This window comes from Salvia miltiorrhiza, chromosome 2 (genome assembly GCF_028751815.1).
Source record: "Salvia miltiorrhiza cultivar Shanhuang (shh) chromosome 2, IMPLAD_Smil_shh, whole genome shotgun sequence".
NCBI lineage: Eukaryota > Viridiplantae > Streptophyta > Magnoliopsida > Lamiales > Lamiaceae > Salvia > Salvia miltiorrhiza.
Window position 1 is genome coordinate 1,263,220 of NC_080388.1, and position 22,487 is coordinate 1,285,706.

General features: G+C 41.7%; 2 protein-coding genes, 1 long non-coding RNA gene and 1 pseudogene across 6 annotated transcripts; 3 read left to right on the forward strand and 1 right to left on the reverse strand.

Annotated features, from left to right (window-relative positions):
- The first annotated feature begins 2,747 nt into the window (after nucleotides 1–2,747).
- On the forward strand, nucleotides 2,748–5,582 carry LOC131007565 (uncharacterized). The gene is made up of 4 exons (XM_057934475.1): nucleotides 2,748–3,266; nucleotides 3,393–4,346; nucleotides 4,476–5,012; nucleotides 5,094–5,582. The coding sequence occupies exons 1-4, from the start codon at nucleotides 2,748–2,750 to the stop codon at nucleotides 5,580–5,582; spliced, it is 2,499 nt and encodes an 832-aa protein (XP_057790458.1).
- A 2,650-nt stretch (nucleotides 5,583–8,232) lies between these two features.
- Nucleotides 8,233–10,470, reverse strand: LOC131012519 (uncharacterized). Its single transcript, XR_009097349.1, has 3 exons — nucleotides 10,324–10,470; nucleotides 9,020–9,077; nucleotides 8,233–8,542 (listed from the first exon to the last, which is right to left on the reverse strand). It is a non-coding gene; the product is annotated as an uncharacterized LOC131012519 (long non-coding RNA).
- Nucleotides 10,471–14,737: 4,267 nt separating this feature from the next.
- Nucleotides 14,738–16,012, forward strand: LOC131007566 (galactinol synthase 2-like; annotated as a pseudogene).
- A 586-nt stretch (nucleotides 16,013–16,598) lies between these two features.
- Nucleotides 16,599–20,916, forward strand: LOC131012478 (probable protein phosphatase 2C 52). 4 transcript variants are annotated; one of them, XM_057940444.1, is made up of 7 exons: nucleotides 16,653–16,914; nucleotides 17,013–17,183; nucleotides 17,982–18,467; nucleotides 18,551–18,895; nucleotides 18,980–19,097; nucleotides 19,188–19,411; nucleotides 20,274–20,916. In XM_057940444.1, exons 3-7 carry the CDS (start codon nucleotides 18,207–18,209, stop codon nucleotides 20,745–20,747), a joined length of 1,422 nt encoding a protein of 473 aa, XP_057796427.1. In that variant the 5' UTR covers nucleotides 16,653–16,914; nucleotides 17,013–17,183; nucleotides 17,982–18,206; the 3' UTR covers nucleotides 20,748–20,916. The 4 variants fall into 4 exon arrangements, with proteins under 4 accessions (XP_057796426.1, XP_057796427.1, XP_057796428.1 ...); XM_057940445.1 differs by having other exon boundaries at nucleotides 16,662–16,914; nucleotides 17,013–17,383; XM_057940443.1 differs by lacking the exon at nucleotides 17,013–17,183 and having other exon boundaries at nucleotides 16,599–16,914.
- The last annotated feature ends 1,571 nt before the right edge of the window (nucleotides 20,917–22,487 follow it).

Consider the following 22,487-nt stretch of genomic DNA (forward strand, 5'->3'; position numbering starts at 1 on the left):
TGGGAATGCTCAACCAGCAGAGCACTGAACTACCACCTCACGCTGCTCTGGAGGTGAACGAGCAAGTTGCCAACAAACAGCCTGCACTGCCGAAAAAAATGCCAAAATTCCCCGCTGAGAGGGAACCGGAGAGGAGGCCAGATGGGAGCCGTAGCATTGTCAGAAGGGAGGGGGTGGATGAATCTGACAGTCATTCCATTACCCCTATGTTCGAAGAGGAAAGGCCGAGGGAAAATGCGAAGCTGAAAAATCAGGTGTCACAACTGAAGAACCAACTTAAAGATCTGGAGGATACTCTGAGGAAGAAATCTCAGAGGGCTGAAAAGTCACAGAGGTCAGAGAGATCCCACAGAGCAAAGAAGTCATACTGGTCAGATAAGTCCCGCCGGACTGAGAGGTCAGAGGGACGAGAACATGAGCAATCCTCTAGCAAACAGGGACATAGGGGCCACAAACAACACCACGCTCATAATTCACCAAGAGACAGGAGGGAACACAGGAGATACAGGGATGAAGGGCGTGCCAAAACATCAAGGATCCAAACCACCACTATCCGGAGCCCGTTTTCCGCTGATATCCTGGCAGATACCTTGCCAAGGAGCTACAAACCTATTTCACTTGACTACGATGGTACCACTGACCCGGAGGTGCACCCCAACCGGTTCGAAGGGCTAGTCACGCTACACATGTATTCGGAGGGCATCAAGTGCCGTATATTTTCTACCACTTTGTCTGGACCCGCCCAGCTATGGTTCGGGATGTTGGCCCCGAACTCCATCCACTCTTTTGAGGACCTGCAAACACGTTTCCTCAGACAGTTCACAAGCTCGCGAAGGGTGGGAAAGTCAGCCCTTTCCTTGATGGATATAAACAAGATCAACATGAAACGCTGCGGGAGTACACTACCCGGTTTAATCTCGCTGCTCTGGAGGTTCCAAAAGTGGAATCACAGATAAAAAACTGTGCATATGTAAGAGGGTTGAAGCCTGGGCTTTTCTTCGACGAGTTACAGATCAGGCCGGCGAGAGATTTTGATGACATCATGTCAAGACTACCAGGGTATTTGCAATTAGAGGATGCCCGAACGACACAAAAGGCAGAAAATGATAAGCACAAGGCCAAAAGGGCCGAGGCCAGGCCACAACAGAACAACAGGAATCAGGATCGGGCACCCTTCAGAGGGTTGCCCCGTAGGGTACTTCCTCCCCAGACAGAGGTACCACCCCGCCAACAGCGCACTGTGAACGAAGTTAACCACTTTGATGAATACACTCCCCTGAACAAGCCACAAGAAGAAATCTTTCACCTGATTAAGAACTAGCCGTTTTTTCGGGCACCGGGCACTTACAGGGATGGGCAGCCACAGCCGGGGCCTAATAATAAATTATGTGAATACCACAACTCTTATGGGCACTATACTAGGTACTGTGGGCATCTCAAACACCAATTGGAACTCTTGGTACACCAGGGCAACCTGGATCAATTCATAGCCAGAGGGGATGAGGGTCAGGGTCAACAAGCTCAGGGAAATGACCAGAGGCAAGACCAGGGAAATAACAGAGACCGACGCACGGAAGAAAACCGCGATCAGCGCAGATGGGTCGTGCAGGGTCGAATACCCCCCCCACCCGGCTAGAAGGGAGGTGCATATGATCTTTGGGGAAAATGGGCTATCAACCTCCAACCGAGCCAAGAAACAGGTTGTGCGGGCAGTGGGGTCAGAATATTACCCTAAACAGGTAATGGAAATCACGAACGCAGCAGAGGAACCAGCCATAACCTTCGGGTTAGAGGACTTGAGGACGCTCATGTACCCCCATGATGATGCACTGGTTTTTACAGCCGACATAGCAAGTTGCATTGTACATCGTATCTTCGTGGACTCTGGGAGTGCGGTGAACATTTTATATTCGGAATGTCTCCAAGCTATGGGGATCGAAGCCACTATCGAACCCACGAATGCTCCTCTGTTCGGATTTGGCGGAGAAATCGTCATGCCGCTAGGATTTGTGGAGTTACCAGTTAGCCTTGGCAGAGCAGACGCCAGCAAGACCAGGGTGATACGATTTTTGGTGGTAGACATACCCAAACCATCCTATAACGTGATACTTGGGCGCCCTACTCTGACGGCGTTCAGAGCAATCATTTCAATGTTCCACCTAAAGATGAAATTCCCAATCGGAGGTGGAAGAGTGGGGGAAGTGTGGGGTGATCAAAAGATGTCAAAGGAATGCCATGTTCGAATGCTCACGCACTCTTCAGGTCAAAAAAGAGATAGGGTGACAGAGGGACCAGACACCAGGAAGAAGGGGAAGACGGGTGATATCGCTGCTCCGGCAAATGAACGACGGGAATTGACAGAGCTACTAAATGCTCGAGAGAATTCAGAGAAATCTGCTTTGATATCTACTAATAACGTGTGTAACATGATTGAGCTATTTCTGGAAAAAGAGGGCTTCCAGACAAAAATCGGGTCATCCATGGATAAACAAGCCAGAGCAGAGTTAATCAATTGCCTTCAGAGGAATGCAGATGTGTTTACTTTCAGCACAGCCGACTTAAAGGGCATTGACAGAGGATTGGCGGAATATTGCCTTAATGTAGACCCTAACGTAAAACCAGTAAAACAAATAACAAGACACTTTGGGGCTGAAAAAGATGCTGCGATCAGAGAGCAGGTCTAGGGATTACTGGATGCGGGTCACATCGAGGAGGTGCAGTACCCGGAATGGATCTCCAACGCCGTGATGGTGGCTAAAAAGACAAACACTTGGCGCATGTGTGTGGATTACAGGGACTTGAATGCTGCTTGCCCCAAAAATCATTATCCTCTGCCGAAGATTGACCAACTTGTGGATTCTACTTCGGGTTGCGCGCTGCTATCCATGATGGATGCCTATCAGGGATATCACCAAGCCAAAATGCATAAAGGGGATATTGCTAAAACGACCTTTGCCGTCTGCTACGGGGTATTTGGCTGGAGGAGCATGTCGTTCGGCCTTAAAAACGCGGGGGCTACATATCAGAGAATGATGGAAAAAATATTCAAAGAACAACTCTCGAAGAACATATCAGTATACGTGGATGACATGCTTGTGCGAAGTATCAGAGCAGAAGATCACGTCTCTGACTTAGAGGAAATTTTCACAGTCATCAGAAATCATAGGCTCATGCTTAACCCAACGAAGTGCACATTTGGGGTCACCACAGGGAAATTTTTGGGGTACAAGGTCACTCCAGCAGGGATCGAGGTCAATTCGGATAAGGTAAAGACCATAATGGATATGACACCACCCAGAGGAATAAAAAAAGTGCAAACTCTGAATGGGCGTATCACTGCCCTAAGCAGGTTCATTTCGTGATCGGCAGAACGAAGCTTGCCATTTTTCAAGATTTTGAGGAAAGGGACCAAATTTCAATGGGATGCGGAATATCGGTTAGCTTTTGATGATCTTAAAGCGTACTTAGCAGAGCTCCCGACTCTGACCAAATCAATTCTCGGGGAGGTGCTATATTTATACATAGCAGTGGGTGAAGAATCAGTCAGCTCTGTCCTTATCAGAGAGGAGGGGAGCCATCAGAAGCCAATCTACTTTGTCAGTCGGGTGATTCAGGGGCCCGAATTAAACTATTCAGAAATTGAAAAGGCTGCTCTGGCGGTCATGGTCATAGCTCGGAAACTAAGATCCTACTTCTTATCGCATCGTGTGGTGGTTCGAACTGCCTTACCTTTCAAACATGTGCTAGGAAGGCCAGATCTTTCGGGACGCATGGTGAAATGGGCCATGGAGTTAGGGGAGTATGATGTGGATTATGAACCAAGGCTGGCTATCAAGGCCCAAGCCCTTGCGGACTTTATTCAAGAAACTACTTGTCGCCCGGTGCAAGAGTTTTGGGTGGCTTTCGTGGATGGATCAGTTACAAAAGAGGGATGTGGGATCGGAGTGTATATCATTTCTCCAGGATCAGAGGTATACCAATTCGCTATCAAATTCACCTATAAGATGTCCAACAATGAAGCCGAGTATGAGCCCATGGTCATAGCAGCACATATTTTGTCAGAGCTAAGGGCGGAGTGTGTCATCATCAGAATCGACTCACAATTGCTGGCTCAACAATTCTCGGGAGGATATCACATCAAAGAGGATTGGATGCGGGCATACCATTGCAAGATTACTGAACTGAAGAAAAAATTTATGGAATTCATAATAGAACAGATCTCTCGAGAAAAGAACACTCGGGCAGATTTACTGGCACGAGTCGCCAGTGTAGTGGAACGAACATGGAACGATGAGATCACGCTGCTCTGCGACACCAGAGAAATGGGGACTTCCCAGATTTTTGCGGTGGAAATTCGGGACGATTAGCGGGCTCCAATTATACATTTTCTCAGAACAGGAGAACGACTGAACAGAGAGTCCAATAAGAGGGCTCGATACGAGAATTATTGCTTGATCAATGATCAACTCTACAAGCGTTCCTTCACCCATCCCTTGCTGAAATGTTTATTTCCTGAGGTGGCTAACTTTGCTTTGACAGAAATTCATGCAGGTTGTTGTGGTGGGCACACGGGATTTAGGGATCTTATACGAAAAACCATCCGGGCAGGGTTCTATTGGCCAACCATCACTAATGATGCCAGAGAATTCGTCCGCAAATGCGAAGCTTGTCAGAAGCATGCTGGCAAGATCAATATTCCAGGAGAGACTATGGGAGTAATGTATGCTGCTTGCCCATTTGACAAATGGGGCATAGACATAGTCGGGAAATTGCCCACGGCGCCAGGGGGCAAATGCTTTTTCATCGTGGCAGTGGATTACTTCTCCAAATGGGTAGTGGCCGAGGCCGTGTCAAAGATCGATGAAGGAACTGTGGAGCGATTCATCTGGCGAAACATATGTTGCCGATATGGAGTCCCGAGAATCATTGTATCGGACAATGGAATCCAATTCACAAGGCAGAGGATCGCCGACTTCTGTGATCGCATGGACATAATGCAACGCTTCGTTTCCGTAGCACATCCATAAGCAAATGGGTAGGTGGAGTAGGCAAATAGAATAATTTGTGAGGGGATAAAAAAGCGGCTAAATCAGAGCAGAGGGAAATGGGTCGAGGAGCTAGACACCGTACTATGGGCCTATCGCACCAGCCCAAAAACAGCAACCGGAGAAGCACCATTCACTCTGGTGTATGGATCCAACGCAGTGATACCAGCAGAGGCCAGACTGGAGTCGTACCGAATAACAACATATAACACAGAGCAAAATTCAAAACTCCGCAGAGTAGAGCTAGACCTAGTGGAAGCGCAGAGGGATGAAGCCCAGGTCAGAGCAGCGAAATACAAGAGCATTATCGAGGCCGAATATGACAAGAGGGTCAGAGCGCGAAAGCTGTCCAAGGGTGACCTAGTTCTCAAGAGGGCCGACGCTCTGAAACTAGTGGGCAAGTTCGAGCCCAATTGGGAGGGTTCTTTCATCGTCACAGAGGTTTTGGGTGGTGGAGCATACGTATTGTCGGATCCAGACGGCAGAGCTCTCCCAAGACCGTGGAATATCAATACCTTGAAAAAGTTCTATGTGTAATTTTGTTTCACGAACTATCAAATTGTAGACCGGATACTCTTTTTCTCCACAGGGGTTTTAACGAGGTTCGGGGCCATGTTATCAATAAAATTGGATGCGTGGTTTTAGGAATTCCGCGGTGTTGTCTCGATTTGTTTTAATTATCTCATTTTACATTGCATATTTTACTTAACATGTTCATGCAGAGCATTGCACATGTCATCAGAGGGGGGAGTAGGGTATATACCCATAATTCATAATTTTAACCCAAATTGCTGCTTAGCAAGATAAGGGGAAGACAAACATCCAGGGTCAACATCCACGTAAAGGGAAAAACAGAGGGTTCGTTTTAATCGTAAGCCGCGAAAGTTGGATGCATCTCCCGGATCATCCATGCTCCGCGCAGAGGGTTCGCTTTAACCGTAAGCCACGAAAGTTGGATGCATCCACAGGATCATCCATGCTCCGTGCAGGGTGTCCTCTTAACCGTAAGCCACGAAAGTTAAGCGGATCCCTCTGATCGTCTATGCTCCGTGCAGGGTGTTCTCTTAATCGTAAGCCGCGAAAGTTGGATGCATCCCCCGGATCATCCATGCTTTGCGCAGAGGGTTCATTTTAACCGTAAGCCACAAAAGTTGGATGCATCCCCCGGATCATCCATACTCCGTGCAAGGTGTTCTCTTAACCGTAAGCCACGAAAGTTAGGCGGGTCCCTCTGACCGTCTATGCTCTGTGCAGGGTGTTCTCTTAATCGTAAGTTGCGAAGGTTGGATGCATGCCCCAGATCATCCAGCTCCGCGCAGAGGGTTCTTTCTTAATCGTAAGCCGCGAAAGTTAGCTGAGTCCCTATGACCAGCTATGCTCCGTGCAGAGTATTCCAGCCAGCGCGAGGGAACCGTCAGAGAAATGCCTAGGAGGGAACCGTCAGAGAAATGCCTAGGAGTTAAGCGTCAGAGAAATGCTTAGGAGGGAAGCGTCAGAGAAACGCCCAAGAGGGAAGCGTTAGAGAATGGCATACGAGGGAAGCGTCGGAAAAATGCATATGGGGAAGAGTCAGAGCAACGAAAGGAAAAGTCAAAGCAGGGCATGCTAAAAAGAAGTCAGAGCCACGAAAGGCAGAAGAATCGTGCACACTCCAACAACACAAACAAGTAGAAATTGACCAGAGAAATCACAACAATTTCAATAACACATTCAAAGGAAAGCCGACCAGAGGAATCACGAACACTTCAACAAAAAATCAAAACCCTACTTTCTACAGAGGAGACAATAGCTACATCTCGGAGCGCCAAAATACAATTCGCATCAATTCAAAGGCAAGACAACAACAACAGGACAACACGAAGGGTAAACAAATGCGGAGCCAGATCAAAAAGCGAACTCATGTCATTTCAAAATAAGGGAGAAATCATTCAGATGTATCATTCAAATGTAGCAGAGTATTTACAAGTTAAAATATACAAATTCCAGCAAAAAAAGGAGAGGATAATAATGGCAGTCAGGAGGTAGGAGCAGCGGCAGAGGAGTCAGGGGCAGCAACTTCAGTGGCAGCATCGGAGGCTTCGGTAGAGGGGACCCCTTCTTCGAGCACCTTCAGCGTGTCAGAGTCATCCACCTCGCGCAGTCGCTGTTCCACGTCCAACAGCTTCAAAGCCTCTTTGGTATATTCTTTCTCATTTTGATACAAGGCAAAGAGCTGATCCACAGCTGCAGAGGTGGAGGCGAATATCAAAGGCGGAAGCATCGAAGGTAGGAGGCAAAGGAGGGTCCATGCTGAACTGAGCAAAACCCCGGGAGCAAACATCAGCCCAGTTTCTCAACTGACCCACGAACATTTTCAGGGCCTCGCAGAAATGGGAATGGTACTTGGGAGCAGTCGGCACGGAATCGGGACAAACCCCAAAGGCAAAAAGGGGGAAGGACCCTATCCAGAACCGGGTACCACCACAGAGGCTTCTCCGGGGATTCAGCAATTATGCCCAGCGGAGCATTGAGGTCCTCATCCTTGATGTTGTCCATTAAGGCCCCCAGGTCCAGAGCAGAGGCCTGCTCCGCTAACGCTCCCAGCACTTTCACCGTCTTCAACACTGTTTCCTTGATAACGTGGGTGAAAAGCTGGGAGAACCCTTCCAGATACTCTGGTGTCCTCTGGAAGGTCACCAGGGTATCCTCCAGCATCATATCCAGAAATTGCTGGCCCCGGAGGGGAGATGAAGAACTCCAGTCGCTGGTCCCGAGCACCCAGCGCATAGCCCCGATTCAGAGCACCTTCACAGGCCACTTTCCAGCGATGCTTGGCCTCTTTATATTCCATTTGATATCGGGCCCGGAAGCGCGCTAGGTTCTCGTACCCCTCCTTCTTGGTCCTCTCCAGCTCAGAGGCCAGGGAGGCCTTCTCCACCTCTAGCTGCTCAATTTTGGCTCGCAGCGCGACTGCATCTGTGTCAGCCTTACTGAAGCGCTCCATCAGGACCGTGACCTCCTGGTCACGCTTCACTTGCGTCTCTCTCTCTTTCTTCAAATCTTTTTCCAGTATATCGTAATCATCGATACACTGGATTGCCTCACCAATTTGGGTGTCACAGCCCGACCTAAACTAACAACAGTTAAGTCGGGGAAAATGTGTGACTAGGGAAGATAAAAAGAAAATGAAAAATAAAATAGATTTAAATAATAATAATGAACCCTCTTTAACGATGAATTACTTTAATATTGGATAATTATAAGCAATCACTTTTAAAACTCATGAGTAGACAACTTACAATACACAACGACAAGTTGTCTAACTTTCAAGTGACATAATTCTCTAAGCTATTGATTTAAAATATGTACAACACATCAATAAAGTAAAGTACATTAAGTGTTGCAGCGGAATAATTCATGTGGATTACATATATGAAGACATGGAATCCTGAGCCTGGTTTAATACATATACATCAAAGAATTTGCTCTGCTCACTTCCATCTGCACCACAACTTAACCTGCATATTTAGAAACATAGGCAGGGCTGAGTACCAAAAAGCACTCAGTGGTCATGCCGAAATAACTTTAATGCTTGCTCTTAGAGCTATATATTGAACTTGACATCTCAAACATCACACAGGAGTTTTATTTAAATAACCTATGTATGCAAAACTGTAAAACTTCTCTATAATCATCATAACATCATATACGTCTGCAGACAATTAATATGTATGTACCATATCTACGCATCATATAACTCTGAGTGTTGAGAAGTAGGCCTCCTTCTCAAACACGATGACAAGCTAACACGAAGGTTAACTGTCAACTCTGTGTACACAAATCCTGACTCGCTCAGGACCCGAATTCGTTCTTCTATGTAGATGGTATCATACAAATCTCAAACATTGGCAAGTCAATAATTGGAAAATAAATGCATACACTCAATCTTTATATAATAAAGTATGCATCTTTACTTCTTGAGTTAGTAAGCCCACCTGATACGCTTAATGAAATAGAAGTCTTTGCTTGTTCATTCTACACTGCCACTCGAACCTTCATTATAATGAGGTTCCCACGTAAGATTGGATAATAAGTAAGTAAATAGAAAGTAAATCTTGAATGAAACTTCTATCACTTGAAAGTTGCATCCTCTAATCTGAGTATTCTACTTATATGGACTTAACTAACTAAAGCAAACAATAACATCATATCTCTTGGGATATCTCAAGTTGAAAAAGTATAAGAGTAAACTAATCCATTCTATATAGATTAGCTTACAATTAATAACTAAAACATCAATTCAAGAATTGACCAATGACTTAAGCATAGTTTTACTCAACTATCCCAAGTAAGTAACTTCAAATATGTAATCATATATGAATCTCAACTTTGAAATATCATATAAAATCAACCTCTTTAAAGAAAAATACAAGCTTTACATTTTTAGAAATCACTCAAAGTCTATTTTTATTATAAAGTTACAAAAATACAATACATCAAGTGTATGAGAAGTTATATCACGAAAGGCAGAATCTGCCACTGAACTTTGCTGCTTTGTGCAGTACATTTCAGAAACTCGTTTGACACATCTAATGGTCTCGGATTTAGCTGAAATTTTGTAGAAACTTACTACTCATGATAAAGTTATTACAGTAAAAATTTCAAGTTATTTGAACCACGGGAACACTCTCAAAAGTATCCCTCAATACCCTGTCCTGTACAGCCAAGAACTGACAGCAGGGGTATCTCTTACTTCAACTCAACAAAATACATATCTTGGCTAAATAAAGTGATGTAGGGCTCAAATATACATCATCTTACTACATACTAGCATGCTTGAAATCCTCCAATTTATATCATATAGTTTATTTTACAATCTCAAGAGTACAATTATACAAGCTTCAAACATATGGCTATCTTACATCAAGAATTCCCAAATCCACTTAAACTAACAAAATCAATCTCACAAACTATGTGATGTAAACTCATAATTTACTCATATATGACATAATTCCAACTCAAGAACACATATATGAGTCCAATTATTCAAGAACATAATCATAACTCTCAACCTCAAACCTAGGGTTCATACTAACTTGAGTAAACTCGAAATCAAGTAAGAATTAATACAATTAACTAGCATAATCATGCTTAGGAACATCAAAGACGTACTATATCTCAATATTAAAGTCATACTTCAATTCTAGTATGAAATCCCCAAATTTTCGGAACCCTAGAATTCAGAACATAATTTTCTTCAAGCTAAAATCATAGAGAGATAGAGAATCGAAGAATTCACCTTTTCTTTCAAGGTATTGCAGCTACTACATGAAATTTCTCTACGAAATTGAACTTGAAGGAAGAAAATGGTGATTTTTGATTTCTTTTGGGGAGGGGAGATGGTCGACTGTTTTGGGGAGAAGAAAAGGAAATGAATCTCCTCAAAACTAATATATACAGTACTTTACAATAAATAAATGCTTATCTCAAACATTAAAAATTTAAATCCAATTATAGAAATGAGCAATATAATTCAAACCTCATTTCCCTTACTGATCGGCCCATTTGGGGTTTGTAGAAGAAATAAATAATAAGAGGAAAACTTGGCTTTTCCTATAAGCCTTATTTTGTGGCCCTCAAAATTTGATCAAATAAAAATAAGAATAAATTAGAAAAGCAATTCTCTACACTAATATGACTCACGAAACTTGTGCTCCAAGCTCAAGTAGTATTTGATAGCTATCTAAATTAATAAATTATTATACACTCCATGAAATATAATACAATTCTATATATATATACTAAATTTACTCAAACTAGTAAGAATTCAAATCCAAATCTCAAATTCATGGTTTAATAATAAATCATCACTATTAAAATAAGAAAGCTCATAGATAAATAATTAAATATCATCCGTCACTTCAATTAGTCGAGCAATAAATCGACTAATAATATTTCATATTTATCACCATTCTCATCTCTGAAAATAATAAAATAATCCCTTTAACTAGGAATTATAAACTTGCTTCCAAGTATGAAAATAATAAAGGATGCAAGAATACTTAACTTTTCAAATTATACAATCACTGAATTAAAAGCTCCGGGTAATATAAAAATGTCTCATCTCATCTCTGTGATTCTACTTCTCTTTCTTCTTCTAGATAATAGAAAATAGAAAATAATATTAATAATATAATCTATAGTGAAAATGTCGGGTGTTACATTGGGACTCCAGCTGCAGGGAATCAGAGGGAAAATGTCAGAGCAGAGAAACTAAAAGGTAAATACCAAACATCACCAAGGTAAAGATAAATGCAGGGTACCTGAATCCACAATTGGCCGATGCTGCTGGCCAATCTCGCCCTCTTCATTTTCACGGTTGCCTCCCGATCCTTGGGATGGATTTGGGTAAGCAATTTTCGTACAAAGTCTCATCCCTTCATGGACGAGACGAGCTTGGAACTAGAGGCCTCCGATGCCTCTGCAGTAAGGGCAAGAAGATTGCCCTCTTCGGCATCCACGGAGGCAGTCTCCGTTTCATCTGCCGGTTCCCCCTCCGCCGCCAGCGTACTCCCTTTTTGAAGGGCTTCCCTCCTCCTCTTCTCTCCAAGGGACACCAAGGTACCCTTCCTCTTTTTTCTTGTGAATGCAGGAATAGGGATGTCTTGGGCCTTCTCGGGAGTGGGAGCATCTTTGGAAATGTCCACTACGGGGATAACACCCCCAAAAATAGTGGATCCTCCCTCCGCCCTGTGGGAGCCAGAGCTCGAGCCGCCAGCCCTCTGACTGTCTGGGCTGAACATTGCCAAGACCTCCATGGATTTTTCCTTGCCTGGAGGGAGGCTTCGAGTAGGGGTGGTCGCCCCAGCAATGTCAAACATCGTCCGAGAGGTGTCCATCTCAGAGCCAGCGGGTTGCTCTGGTGTGTCTGCCCTGGAGCTGGTGTCTCCAGAGCCCTGCCCCCTGGTGCCAGAGGGACGGTCAGCCGAAAGAATGGATCGGCACTTCTGTCTACACGACATGCCTACAGACAAACAACGTTATATTATCAGAATCAGGGTAATGACAATACATATACTTATTAACACGTGATATTACCTATAGCTGTGCGTGGATACAGGGGGAATAAGTCATTGTCTGCTAGAGCCGAGTTGTTATCAGTGAGCTGTTTGCAGGGGAAAGGCTTTTTGTTATTAAGGGCGTTAAGGTTGGCTATCACCCCTAGATCAAAATCACTGGGGGTTCCTTGGGAAGCAGGCTTATGCTTGGTACGAATGTCATGCTATTTTAGTTCTTGGGCACCGTATTGGCGCCAAGTGCCAGTGGAAGTCACCACGAAACAATAATAGGGCAGGAAGCCCTTATCATAAGAATTTAGGGAGTTGAGGAAGGTGGTGGGATACGTTTTACGGGCGGCGAAGCTATACGGGGGACCACCCTGTAATCTCAGGGATTGGGTCTGAAGGAATAGTTTTTGGTGTCTTCGACACCATGAGCTCTACACAAAATATGGAAGCAAAATAACCTCCGAAGAGCGGAGGGGCTACTTGGTAAAATGGAATTTGGAAATAATTACAAACCTCCACTAAGAGTGGAGGAGGAGGAAGTCTCAGTCCGGCGTCAATCTGGACCCGCCATATGGCCGCCGTATTCATCTGCATCCTACGGAATGGCTCTAAAGCTTTGGACTGGGGTTCAAACCTTACGCCGGCAGGGTTTCTACACGTTGCGACCATCCTGTTTAGGTCCGCGACATCCAGCCTGGAGTCGGGAATGGGCTTCGGCATCTTAGGAGGGGGAGGGGGAGATTCAGGGGAGGCCCAAGGGTCCTGGGGATTCGGAGGAACATAAGAAGTTGGAGGGTCCTAGGGGTTCGGGAGATCGGGAGAAGAAGGAGGAGAAGCCGGGGGACTAGGGGAAGGAGAAAGGGAGAAAATAGGACGGTCGGCGGATGAAGAGGCCATGGATGATTATAACCTAGGGTTTTCAAGCTCTGAAAGAGAGCACCAACAAATTCAATATAATCAACCCACGCTGAACACAAGTACCAGGGGAGAGGATGTAGGATTTACCTAGGTCTGCGGTTGAAACTGAGGAAGACTAATTGCAAGGTTTTCGCCGGAATCAGGAAAGGAATGCCGCCGGAAAAATTTGGGAGTAGTTGAAGCGTATGAAACAAGAGTGAAGAAGATGAAAAGTGAAAATTGAGTTTGAATCCACTCAAGTATTAACCTACGCAGGCAACAGCAAAGTAGCGGGATGAACAACACGTGGCATTGGGGAAAGGATCGACGGTTGAGGGTTTCTACGGAAAAACGAAAAGACGAAAGGGCTGAAAAGGTAACCTCGAGATACGGAAAAGTATACTGCAAAAAGGCGGGCATTTAATGCAAATGACGTCAGCAATGCGGGCGAACACTCCGACTAGACCAGAGGGGGGAGTAGTTGTTGAGGAGTAATATATGCAGAGCAGATGAATGAACTTGGACAGAGGCATCTCTCGGGTCAGAGGAACGGGATCAGTCAGAGGAATGGGCTCCGTCAGAGGAACGGGCTCCGTCGGAGGAACGGGCTTGATCAGAGAAATCACTGAAGTCAGGGGGGTGACTTACCCACAAGATAGTCAACGGTAAAAGTGACCACTTCACCCGGAAAGCGCCAGAGCAGAGGAATCGCTCGTTCACAGAGTAATCCAAGGCTTCGCGATATGTACGTTTCTCTGTCTTTGAACAGGGGAATGAGCAAAGGCAGATGAAATTACCATCGTGCCCCTGACCATGCGGGGAGCATGACTGCTAAGATGAAATTACTATTTTACCCCTCGAATGTACTCTATAAATACCCCATGCACCCATATTGTGTATTTTTCACGTGTTCTCTATTAATACAACAGCAAACTTACTTTCTCTCAGCAATTCGACTCTATTATCTCAATTTCCACGATCAACACTAGGTAAAACTCATAATCTAACCATAATTCATCGATTAAAACGTTACCCACTCAATCACGATTTACCAGAAACCAACACACAAGAAATATAGACTTAAGGAGTTAAGTTCAAGCAACAATGCAATTGAAACTAACCAACATCTTTATGAATGCACACAGGAAAGACAATCAAGCATGAAGAAATGTAAAGCAAGTAAAACTAAACTTTTCCTACAGTCATCAACGAGTTCAAAGCCAAATTCAACAGCACGCATATCTCATTCAACATCCAATAAAAAATAACTAAGTATCATTCTCCATAATCAATCTAACAAGCAAAATCAAGAAAACAATCGATAGATTCTAGGGCAACAATTCAAATACAATTTCACAATTACTAGAGCGGATCAACGGATATAAGATTAGGGAAAACAACGAAATTAACAAATCAAACAAGCATAGATTATCAAGAGCAACGAAATTAATTAACTAAATGAAAGATTCATCAAACTCAAGAGCAAACAAGGAACACTAAGCAAATCAATTGAAATAAGAGGAAATCCTTACATTCATCCAATGACACTTCAATCCAATGAATACCAAAATCACACGAGGTTTAGAGCATGATTTTCTCTAAAAAACTAAAGGGGGAAGCGGTAAAAATCGCCTTGGAGGCTGTAAGAATGGAAGATGCTCAAGAAAACCCAAAAAATGGGTTTTATTCCCGAAATCCATAATTGTCGAAACTACAGGGGGCGACGGCCGCCTACCCCCTTCGCAAAATATGCACGGAGGGCGGCGTAGGGCGGCAAGCAGTGCTGGCGGCGGGCACCGTGAGGCGGCGGTGGCCATGCTGTTGCTTCCAAAAGTACGCCCAAAGCTTCCCGAAACGCCTGATAACCATGACAACCTGCAAAAAAAAAAAAAAAAAACACAAAAAGCAATCGAGCAAGTATAAAATGACACTAGAATGCACGAGGCATGCTCGAATACGCATCAAACAATCCCCAAATAACACCCAAAAATGAGGTAAACAACACGCATGACACAGACTCCTGCACATGTGATTTTGTCTATACTTTGCAAAATGTATACTTAACTATATCGTTAGTTATAGTTTATTTAGTTTAAATTTTCAGCGAATTTTAGTTTAGGGTTAAGGTGCAGATAGGCCCCTATATCGTATTGCTCTCCATAGTCAACATTGAATCAAATAGGCCCCTCAAAGTTCGAAAAATCAAACAATTAAACCCATTAGACTAATAGACGTTTGACCCCGTTAGTCAATTTTTTTTAATTCAAATGTGTGGGGCCCACCTGTAACATTTACGGTGGAGCAAGGCTGCATCGTCCGTGAGATCGAGCCGGTTTACCCGCCGGAGAACCAGACGCAGTTCGCCATGGCCTACTACATCATCAACTACTCCAAGCTCCGCATTTGGGAGATATAAATCGCGAATTAGGGTTTCAAAATTCACCGAATTAGTTAATTAATTGCAGCAATTAAAAGTTGCATGTTTGAATTGAACTGCAGTTTGTGGAGTACAACAAGATGATCTACTTGGACAGAGATATTCAGGTGTTCGAGAACATCGACCATCTCTTCGACATGGATAACGACTACTTTTACATTGTGATGGACTGCTTCTGTGAAAAGTCGTGGAGCCACATGCCGTAGTTCTAGATCGGCTACTGCCAACCGAGCCCGGTTCCTGGGCCCGAAGCCACCCAAGTACTTCAACGCCGGAATGTTCATCTTCGAGCTGAGCCTGCCGACTTACCAGGACCTGCTGCAGACGCTGAAGATCGCGGAGGCGACGCCCTTCGCGGAGCAGGACTTCCTCAACATGTTCTTCCGCGACGTCTACCGCCCCATCCCCAACATCTACAACCTCGTGCTGGCGTAGCTCTGGCGCCACCCCGAGAATGTACACCTGGACGAGGTCAAGGTGGTGCACTACTGCGACACCAATCCAAGCCGTGGCGCTACACTGGCGAGGAGGAGAATATGGACCGCGATGACATCAAGATGGTGGTCGATAAGTGGTGGGACATTTGAATTAAAATAATAATAAAAATTGACTGACGGGGTCAAACGACCGTTAGTCAAATGAGTTTAATCGTTTGATTTTTCGGACTTTGGGGGTCTATTTGATCTAATGTTGACTTTGGATAGCAATATACCATAGGGGTCTTTACTATATGAGCCTATTTGCATCTTAACCCTTTAGTTTATAGTCTTATTTTTTATTTATTTTGTGCATATTCTAACATTTAAGAAAATATTTTATTATGACCACAATCACATTGAAATTGTGGCGATAGTAGTTATTTGTCAATATTACACCTGAAACGATAATCGGTAACTACGAAACTAAAACATAATGTATTTTGCATTACATTAATGGAAATTATTTTATCGTAGATAGCTCATTGTTATTGAACTATCGATACGATTTAAATCACTTTAAAGTGGTTGAAATTAATAAATTAGATTCACATTTGACCTTAACCGGTTGAATTATTATAGGTCGACACGATAACAATTTGACTGGATCCAAGATGATGTGTCGGTCCGGTCTAAAACTAGAGGCAACGCGCGTAAGAGAGAGCGTGAGGTACTTTATGGAAGACGATAGTAAAGCAGAAAAAAAAGGCAGCAGAAAAGAAGATATGTCCATGTCTACCATCATCATTTTAGCCGGGCACTTTGCTCTTTCAAACCCACCCCTTCTCATTATCTCTCTCGCCAACCCATTCTCCCTCTCTCTCTCTCTCTCTCTCTCTCTCTCTCACTCACACACACACTTTTCATGCAATTGCAATTAATGCACCATCTTCACCCCCCAACAACAATCTTTCTGCTCCACTGCTTTTACCCCTCCTGCTAAATTTAAAGAACTCACATTTGCTTCATGCAGCAAAACTCGACCTTCAATCTCCCCGCCTGCAACAAGCAAGGTAAGCCCACCTCTTGTTTCTCTCTCTAGATGCTTATTCCTCTTCTGGGCCTCCATGCCGCTTGCTAAAGATTCTGTTTTTTCCCTTCGATTTTGCAGAGCTGTCAAATTCTTCTATGTCGAGGGTTTTTGGAAATGTTTGATCTTTTTCTTGAATTTGGTCGTAGATGGCAGCTTTGAGCTTGAGATTCCTTTTTCACGCTTTTTCTTGGAATAGGGTTTTGATGAATTCATCTGCTGTTTGCTTTTGCGTCTTGGAATTCAATTTTTGTAGGATTCTGTGTTTGACGATTTCGCTTTCGCCCATTATTTTTGAACTCCCTTTTTTGCTTTTGTATTTTATCCCATTAGTCAAGAGAATGAAATTTCAAAGTTTGAACAAATGCATCTTTCTTCACTGCCTTCTTTCTCTTTGCCCTTTTCCCTTTATTTCTTTATTTTTGGTTTAGTATCAGTAAAGCTTAAACAATGTACATCCTTGTTTCTTTTCTTATAGATCTTGTTTGTGTGTGTTTGAATGTGTTATGTATCTTTATCCTATTTTAGATCTATGGTTGTCAAGAAAATTCCACACTTTTAGCTGTTTTCTTGTAAAACATTATCCTTTAATTTGATTAGAGAGGGTTAATTCCTTTTATCAGTCAACTTAGGTTGTTGATTGAATGGAGTTTGTGATGGAAAAAAATGCATTAGAAAATCGAAATGGTCAACTAATTCGGATTGCTTAAAGGTTTATCTTGTTTTATGCTTGTGTTTTGTGGTGGGAAATGTGACAACAATTTCAAGATTACTCTATGCTTCTGTCATCAAATATTATATTGGATGGTTGGGTTGTAAATACTAATAGCATGAAATCTTTCAACCTTGTTAAAATAATGAGAGATTCCTGTCAAAGGACAAGCAGTTAAGACAGCCTTGTGATAATTTTTTAATTCACACTTCACATGCTAAATCTTTAAATTTTAGTGTTGTTGATTTTGGAGTTTACTTTCTTGCCTATTTTTATACATTGAAATGCTAAATGAGCAAACTTCACTGATTGAATGTCTTCTCTCTACTCTTTTCTAGCTGGCTTGGTTACCGGTCCACCTCGTCTTCAGCTGAGTTTGATGTTTGACTGAGAGAAAAAGGGATCCTAGAATCTATATTCAGAATCTTGTGACTCCTAACTGTCTTTTGCTTGGTCAAATACTATCTGATCTGTAAAATATAATTGAGATTCTTGTATGCCAAGAAGAAGGGGGTTGTTCTTCGATTTAATCCAGATGGTCTGTTGTTTCGCAGTCTGAGATAATGGGGGGTTGTGTCTCGATTAGTAGTCAGAGCACTTGTAGTAGCAGGAGTAATGGAGAGAGGATATCTCCTTCATGTTTGTGGATAGATATGTTTCGGCGCAAGAGAAGTAGGAGGACGTTTTCCGACCATGCCACCACTTTGCAACATCTCTCCTCTGTCCCTAACCGGATAATCACCAACGGGAGGAGCAGCAGTTCTTGCATATTCACTCAGCAAGGCCGGAAAGGCATAAACCAGGACGCTATGATTGTGTGGGAAGTAAGTCCCTTTTTTTGTTGGTTGAGTTGTCTTCATCTATTTCAGAAGATAATATCATATTATTTGATCTTGTGGATGTGCAGGATTTTATGGCAGAAGATGTTACCTTCTGTGGCGTCTTCGATGGCCACGGCCCCCACGGACATCTGGTGGCTCGTAAAGTTAGGGATACGCTGCCGCTAAAGCTCTCCTCTTTTATGAACTCCTCTGAATCAAAGAAGAATGGTTCGAGTGCGAATTGCTGCAATGGGAATGTGAAGTCAGATGTGGTAGATCCCGTGAAGGATACACCTGTCGAGGATAGAGTGGAGTCGTCGTGGAGAGAAGCTTTTCTGAAAGCATACAAGTCGATGGACAAAGAGTTGAGGTCCCATCCTAATTTGGATTGCTTCTGCAGTGGCAGCACCGCTGTGTCGGTTATAAAACAGGTATATGTTATAGCTTTGTCGATGTTTACATCAAAATTTGAATTCCACTTATATATCTGTTGAGCTTACCTTGAATTATTGAAGGGTCAAAATCTTTTCATCGGCAATATTGGTGATTCAAGAGCTATATTGGGATCTAAAGATAGCAACGATGCGATGGTGGCAATCCAATTGACAGTTGATCTAAAGCCTGATCTGCCTAGTATGTTCTTGTTTGTTTGTTTCCTTTTTTGTTTTATTTATGTGATTTTGAGTTATTAGGCGAACTTATGGTTGCTATTACTTGAAATAGAGGAGGCGGAAAGGATAAAAAGGTGTAAAGGTCGAGTTTTTGCTTTACAAGACGAGCCTGAAGTGCAAAGAGTTTGGCTGCCATTTGATGATGCCCCTGGTTTAGCAATGGCTCGAGCGTTTGGGGATTTTTGCTTGAAGGAATACGGAGTTATCTCCATTCCTGAATTCTCTCATCGGACTCTTACTGACCGAGACAAATTTGTTGTTCTTGCTTCAGATGGGGTGAGTCCATTTTTCTTTAAGCTATGATTTATGAGTTGTTTTTCTTTTCCTATTCCTTTGTTGAAATGTGTTTGTCACGACAAATGATGCTTATGATTCTTCACTTTTCGCCTTTAGATGCCTTAGCATTAGCACGTTAGTTCATTTAAAGATCGAGATTGTAGCTTGATTTAGAATCTTTCAAATGGCATTCACCATCTTCTTAGGCATAGGTTGAGCAAGTCTACTGCCACGATCTTCTTAAGCCGACTATTGGCGCAAAGCCATTTTTGAGAGTTAGATTAAACGAAACGGTTAATGAGTTTCTAGAGTTTGGTACTGCAACAGGGCATGGTTTCCTGCAATAAATGAAGTAACAATGCATTAATTTCAAAATGTTATCACCAAATGCAAGTTGTGAGAAATAAATAAGCAGCCATGCTTATGCAAATGGCAGCATGCCTCAGGTATTGCTTCTCGAACCAGTGAAATTAATTAGACGAGGGTCAAATCCCTCGTTTCATATCTTATTCGTTTGTCTGATGGATGTGCACATCGATTGGCTCTGCCTGCAATTGCTTGACTCGATATTAAGAAAGAAAAAAGTTGTTTGAATGTGAGAAGAATTTTCTTGATTTAGTTTCTTCTATTTGATTGCTTGGTATGAATTTTCTATTAAGGTTTAGCTGATTGTTCTTACTAGTAATGTTGGATTGTTTCCTCTACACATGAAACTCTGCAGCTGCATCTGTTTTAGGGGGTGTTTATTTCAATTTATCAAACAATTTTGAGCTTGTTTGATCATGCAATCATACGTGTATTGTCAGTCGAATCTATCACTCAAAGTAAACGCCTCGTTAGTAAATCTCCTTCTCCGGTGCAGGTATGGGACGTCCTAAGCAACGAGGAGGTGGTCGAGATAGTATCATCGTCCCCAACGAGGTCCTCAGCTGCTCGGATCCTAGTCGAGCACGCCGCCCGTGAATGGAAGGCCAAGTATCCGACATCGAAGATGGACGACTGCGCCGTGGTCTGCTTGTTTCTAGACGGGAAGATGGACACGGAGTCCGACTACGAGGAGCAGGGCTTCTCCTCGGCAACCCTCCAGAGCAACCATTCCGGCAACGTCGTGGAATCGGACGACGGTGGCCAGCATCCCGAGCCGTGCCTGCAGCGGAACTTCACCGTCAGGTCGGCGGAGGACAACGAGCACTACAGCAGGGTGTCGGTCGAGGCGGACAACGGGGATAATGCCGGTGGCGGTGAGGATCAGAACTGGTCGGGTTTGGAAGGTGTGACGAGAGTGAACTCTCTTGTTCAGCTTCCTAGATTCTCCGAAGAGAGGCCGAGGCCATAACGACGTCGTTTTGATTGATAGTCGGAGTTGTAACTTGTAACACTGCTGTGTTATGTTGTCTGAAAAATCAAGAAATGTGTTCTATTTTTATTTTTTATAAGATTGGATAAAATCTTATTTATGATTCTTGCATATATTTTGGTCAGTTGAAATCCGTGTTACTTTTTCATGAGAATTAGCATTTGCATTTTACACCGTATCTATACTATATTAAAACAGCAGTTTTCAATTAGAAATTGATTTCAAATCAATTTGAAATTGATTTGAATGGCAATTTTGATAATACTTTTAATATGAAGGTTAAAAAAAAATTATTAACACCACTAACTAATTTCACACGTTCACACTAATTCAACAAAATATATTAATTACTTAGAAAACACTATTCAAATATATTTATTCAATTTGATTTTCTTTTAAATTCATCAACTTTAATTTATAAAAAAATATTCAATATGGATGTTAAATTAAAGATAATGACGATATCTATAATTTGATGTAAAAATTATAAAAAATAAATTTAAAACCAATAAGTTATTATAGTTTAAAGTCACCAAATAATTTTTTTCTCTCTCCTCTCTCTTCTCTCCTCTATCATCTCCTCTCTCATTTCTTATTTTTTAAAATTCACGGTTCTTTCATTCCTTTTTCCATATTTTTTTATTTTATTTTTTATGTTTTTACTATAGATCAGTATTTTTTATATTTTACTATTTATATTTTTATTATATCAGTTTAATGCAATTACAATGATGAAACTTATATTTGTTCATTTTAGAAATCTTTAGCTTAAAAATATTTTTTTAAAGGTCAACTTTATATTAATATAAATTTGTAGATAAATAACTAATATATAGTATATCTTAAAAATCGAATTTTTAAGCTTCAAAATTACTCATTGGAAAATCAGTAATTAGAGAACCATTATCGATTTTCTTTAAAAATAAAAAATAAAAGTAAATTGAAGAGTTTAATTTTTTAGTAGCACATTTATTTAAATTTACTGAAATTGTATACATTTTATTTTGGAAAATGAACGACACATATCTCATGTTAAACCCTTTATTTTTTCACTTTCCAATTGAAAAAAAAATGTATACATTGTAACTTTATTTTAAAATTTGAGCATAAACAAAATGACCTCATAAATATGCATTCGAAAACTATATTAAACTACAGTTATACTATATGTAAATAAATAGTTTTGTACATCTTAGAATATTATATGATCCATAATGATACTCATTATCATCTATACTTGCTTTTGATATTTCATAATTTATTTATTTATAAATTTATACACATTATCAATTAAATCAATTAATTGCTATTTCAATAATTGAAAATTCGAATGTTTTCAGATTGATATTTTTATTGAGATTATATTGTGAATAATTTATTTTTTATTGAGATCATTTATGTTTATATTTACTTATATATATATATATATATATATATATATATATTATGTTTAACATTTTTATTTATTTATTTAAATTATCATTCAATTTCGATGATGGTCGTGCATCGCACGAGCGGGCACATACTAGTTTATATAAAACTGATACCGGCTCAATTATCTTATTTATAAAAATAATAAAAAAATTAATGTTAACTGAATATATTTTAAATTGAATATTAAAAAATTTAAAAAATAAAGTAGAATTTATAATAATAAAATTTGATATTATGAAATGGTAAAAGAAATAAGTTAAAAAAAAGTGAAAGCGAAAGGACTAT

Excerpts from the sequence above, each read along its gene's own strand:
- LOC131007565 (XM_057934475.1), top strand. The coding sequence starts at position 2,748 with ATGGTGGCTAAAAAGACAAACACTTGGCGCATGTGTGTGGATTACAGG. Across the intron at positions 4,347-4,475 it reads GGACTTCCCAGATTTTTGCG|CGTTCCTTCACCCATCCCTT; the intron begins GTGGAAATTCGG and ends CAACTCTACAAG. Across the intron at positions 5,013-5,093 it reads TAATGCAACGCTTCGTTTCC|AGCAGAGGGAAATGGGTCGA; the intron begins GTAGCACATCCA and ends CGGCTAAATCAG.
- LOC131012478 (XM_057940443.1), top strand. The coding sequence starts at position 18,207 with ATGGGGGGTTGTGTCTCGATTAGTAGTCAGAGCACTTGTAGTAGCAGG. Across the intron at positions 18,896-18,979 it reads CTGTGTCGGTTATAAAACAG|GGTCAAAATCTTTTCATCGG; the intron begins GTATATGTTATA and ends GAATTATTGAAG. Across the intron at positions 19,098-19,187 it reads TCTAAAGCCTGATCTGCCTA|AGGAGGCGGAAAGGATAAAA; the intron begins GTATGTTCTTGT and ends TACTTGAAATAG.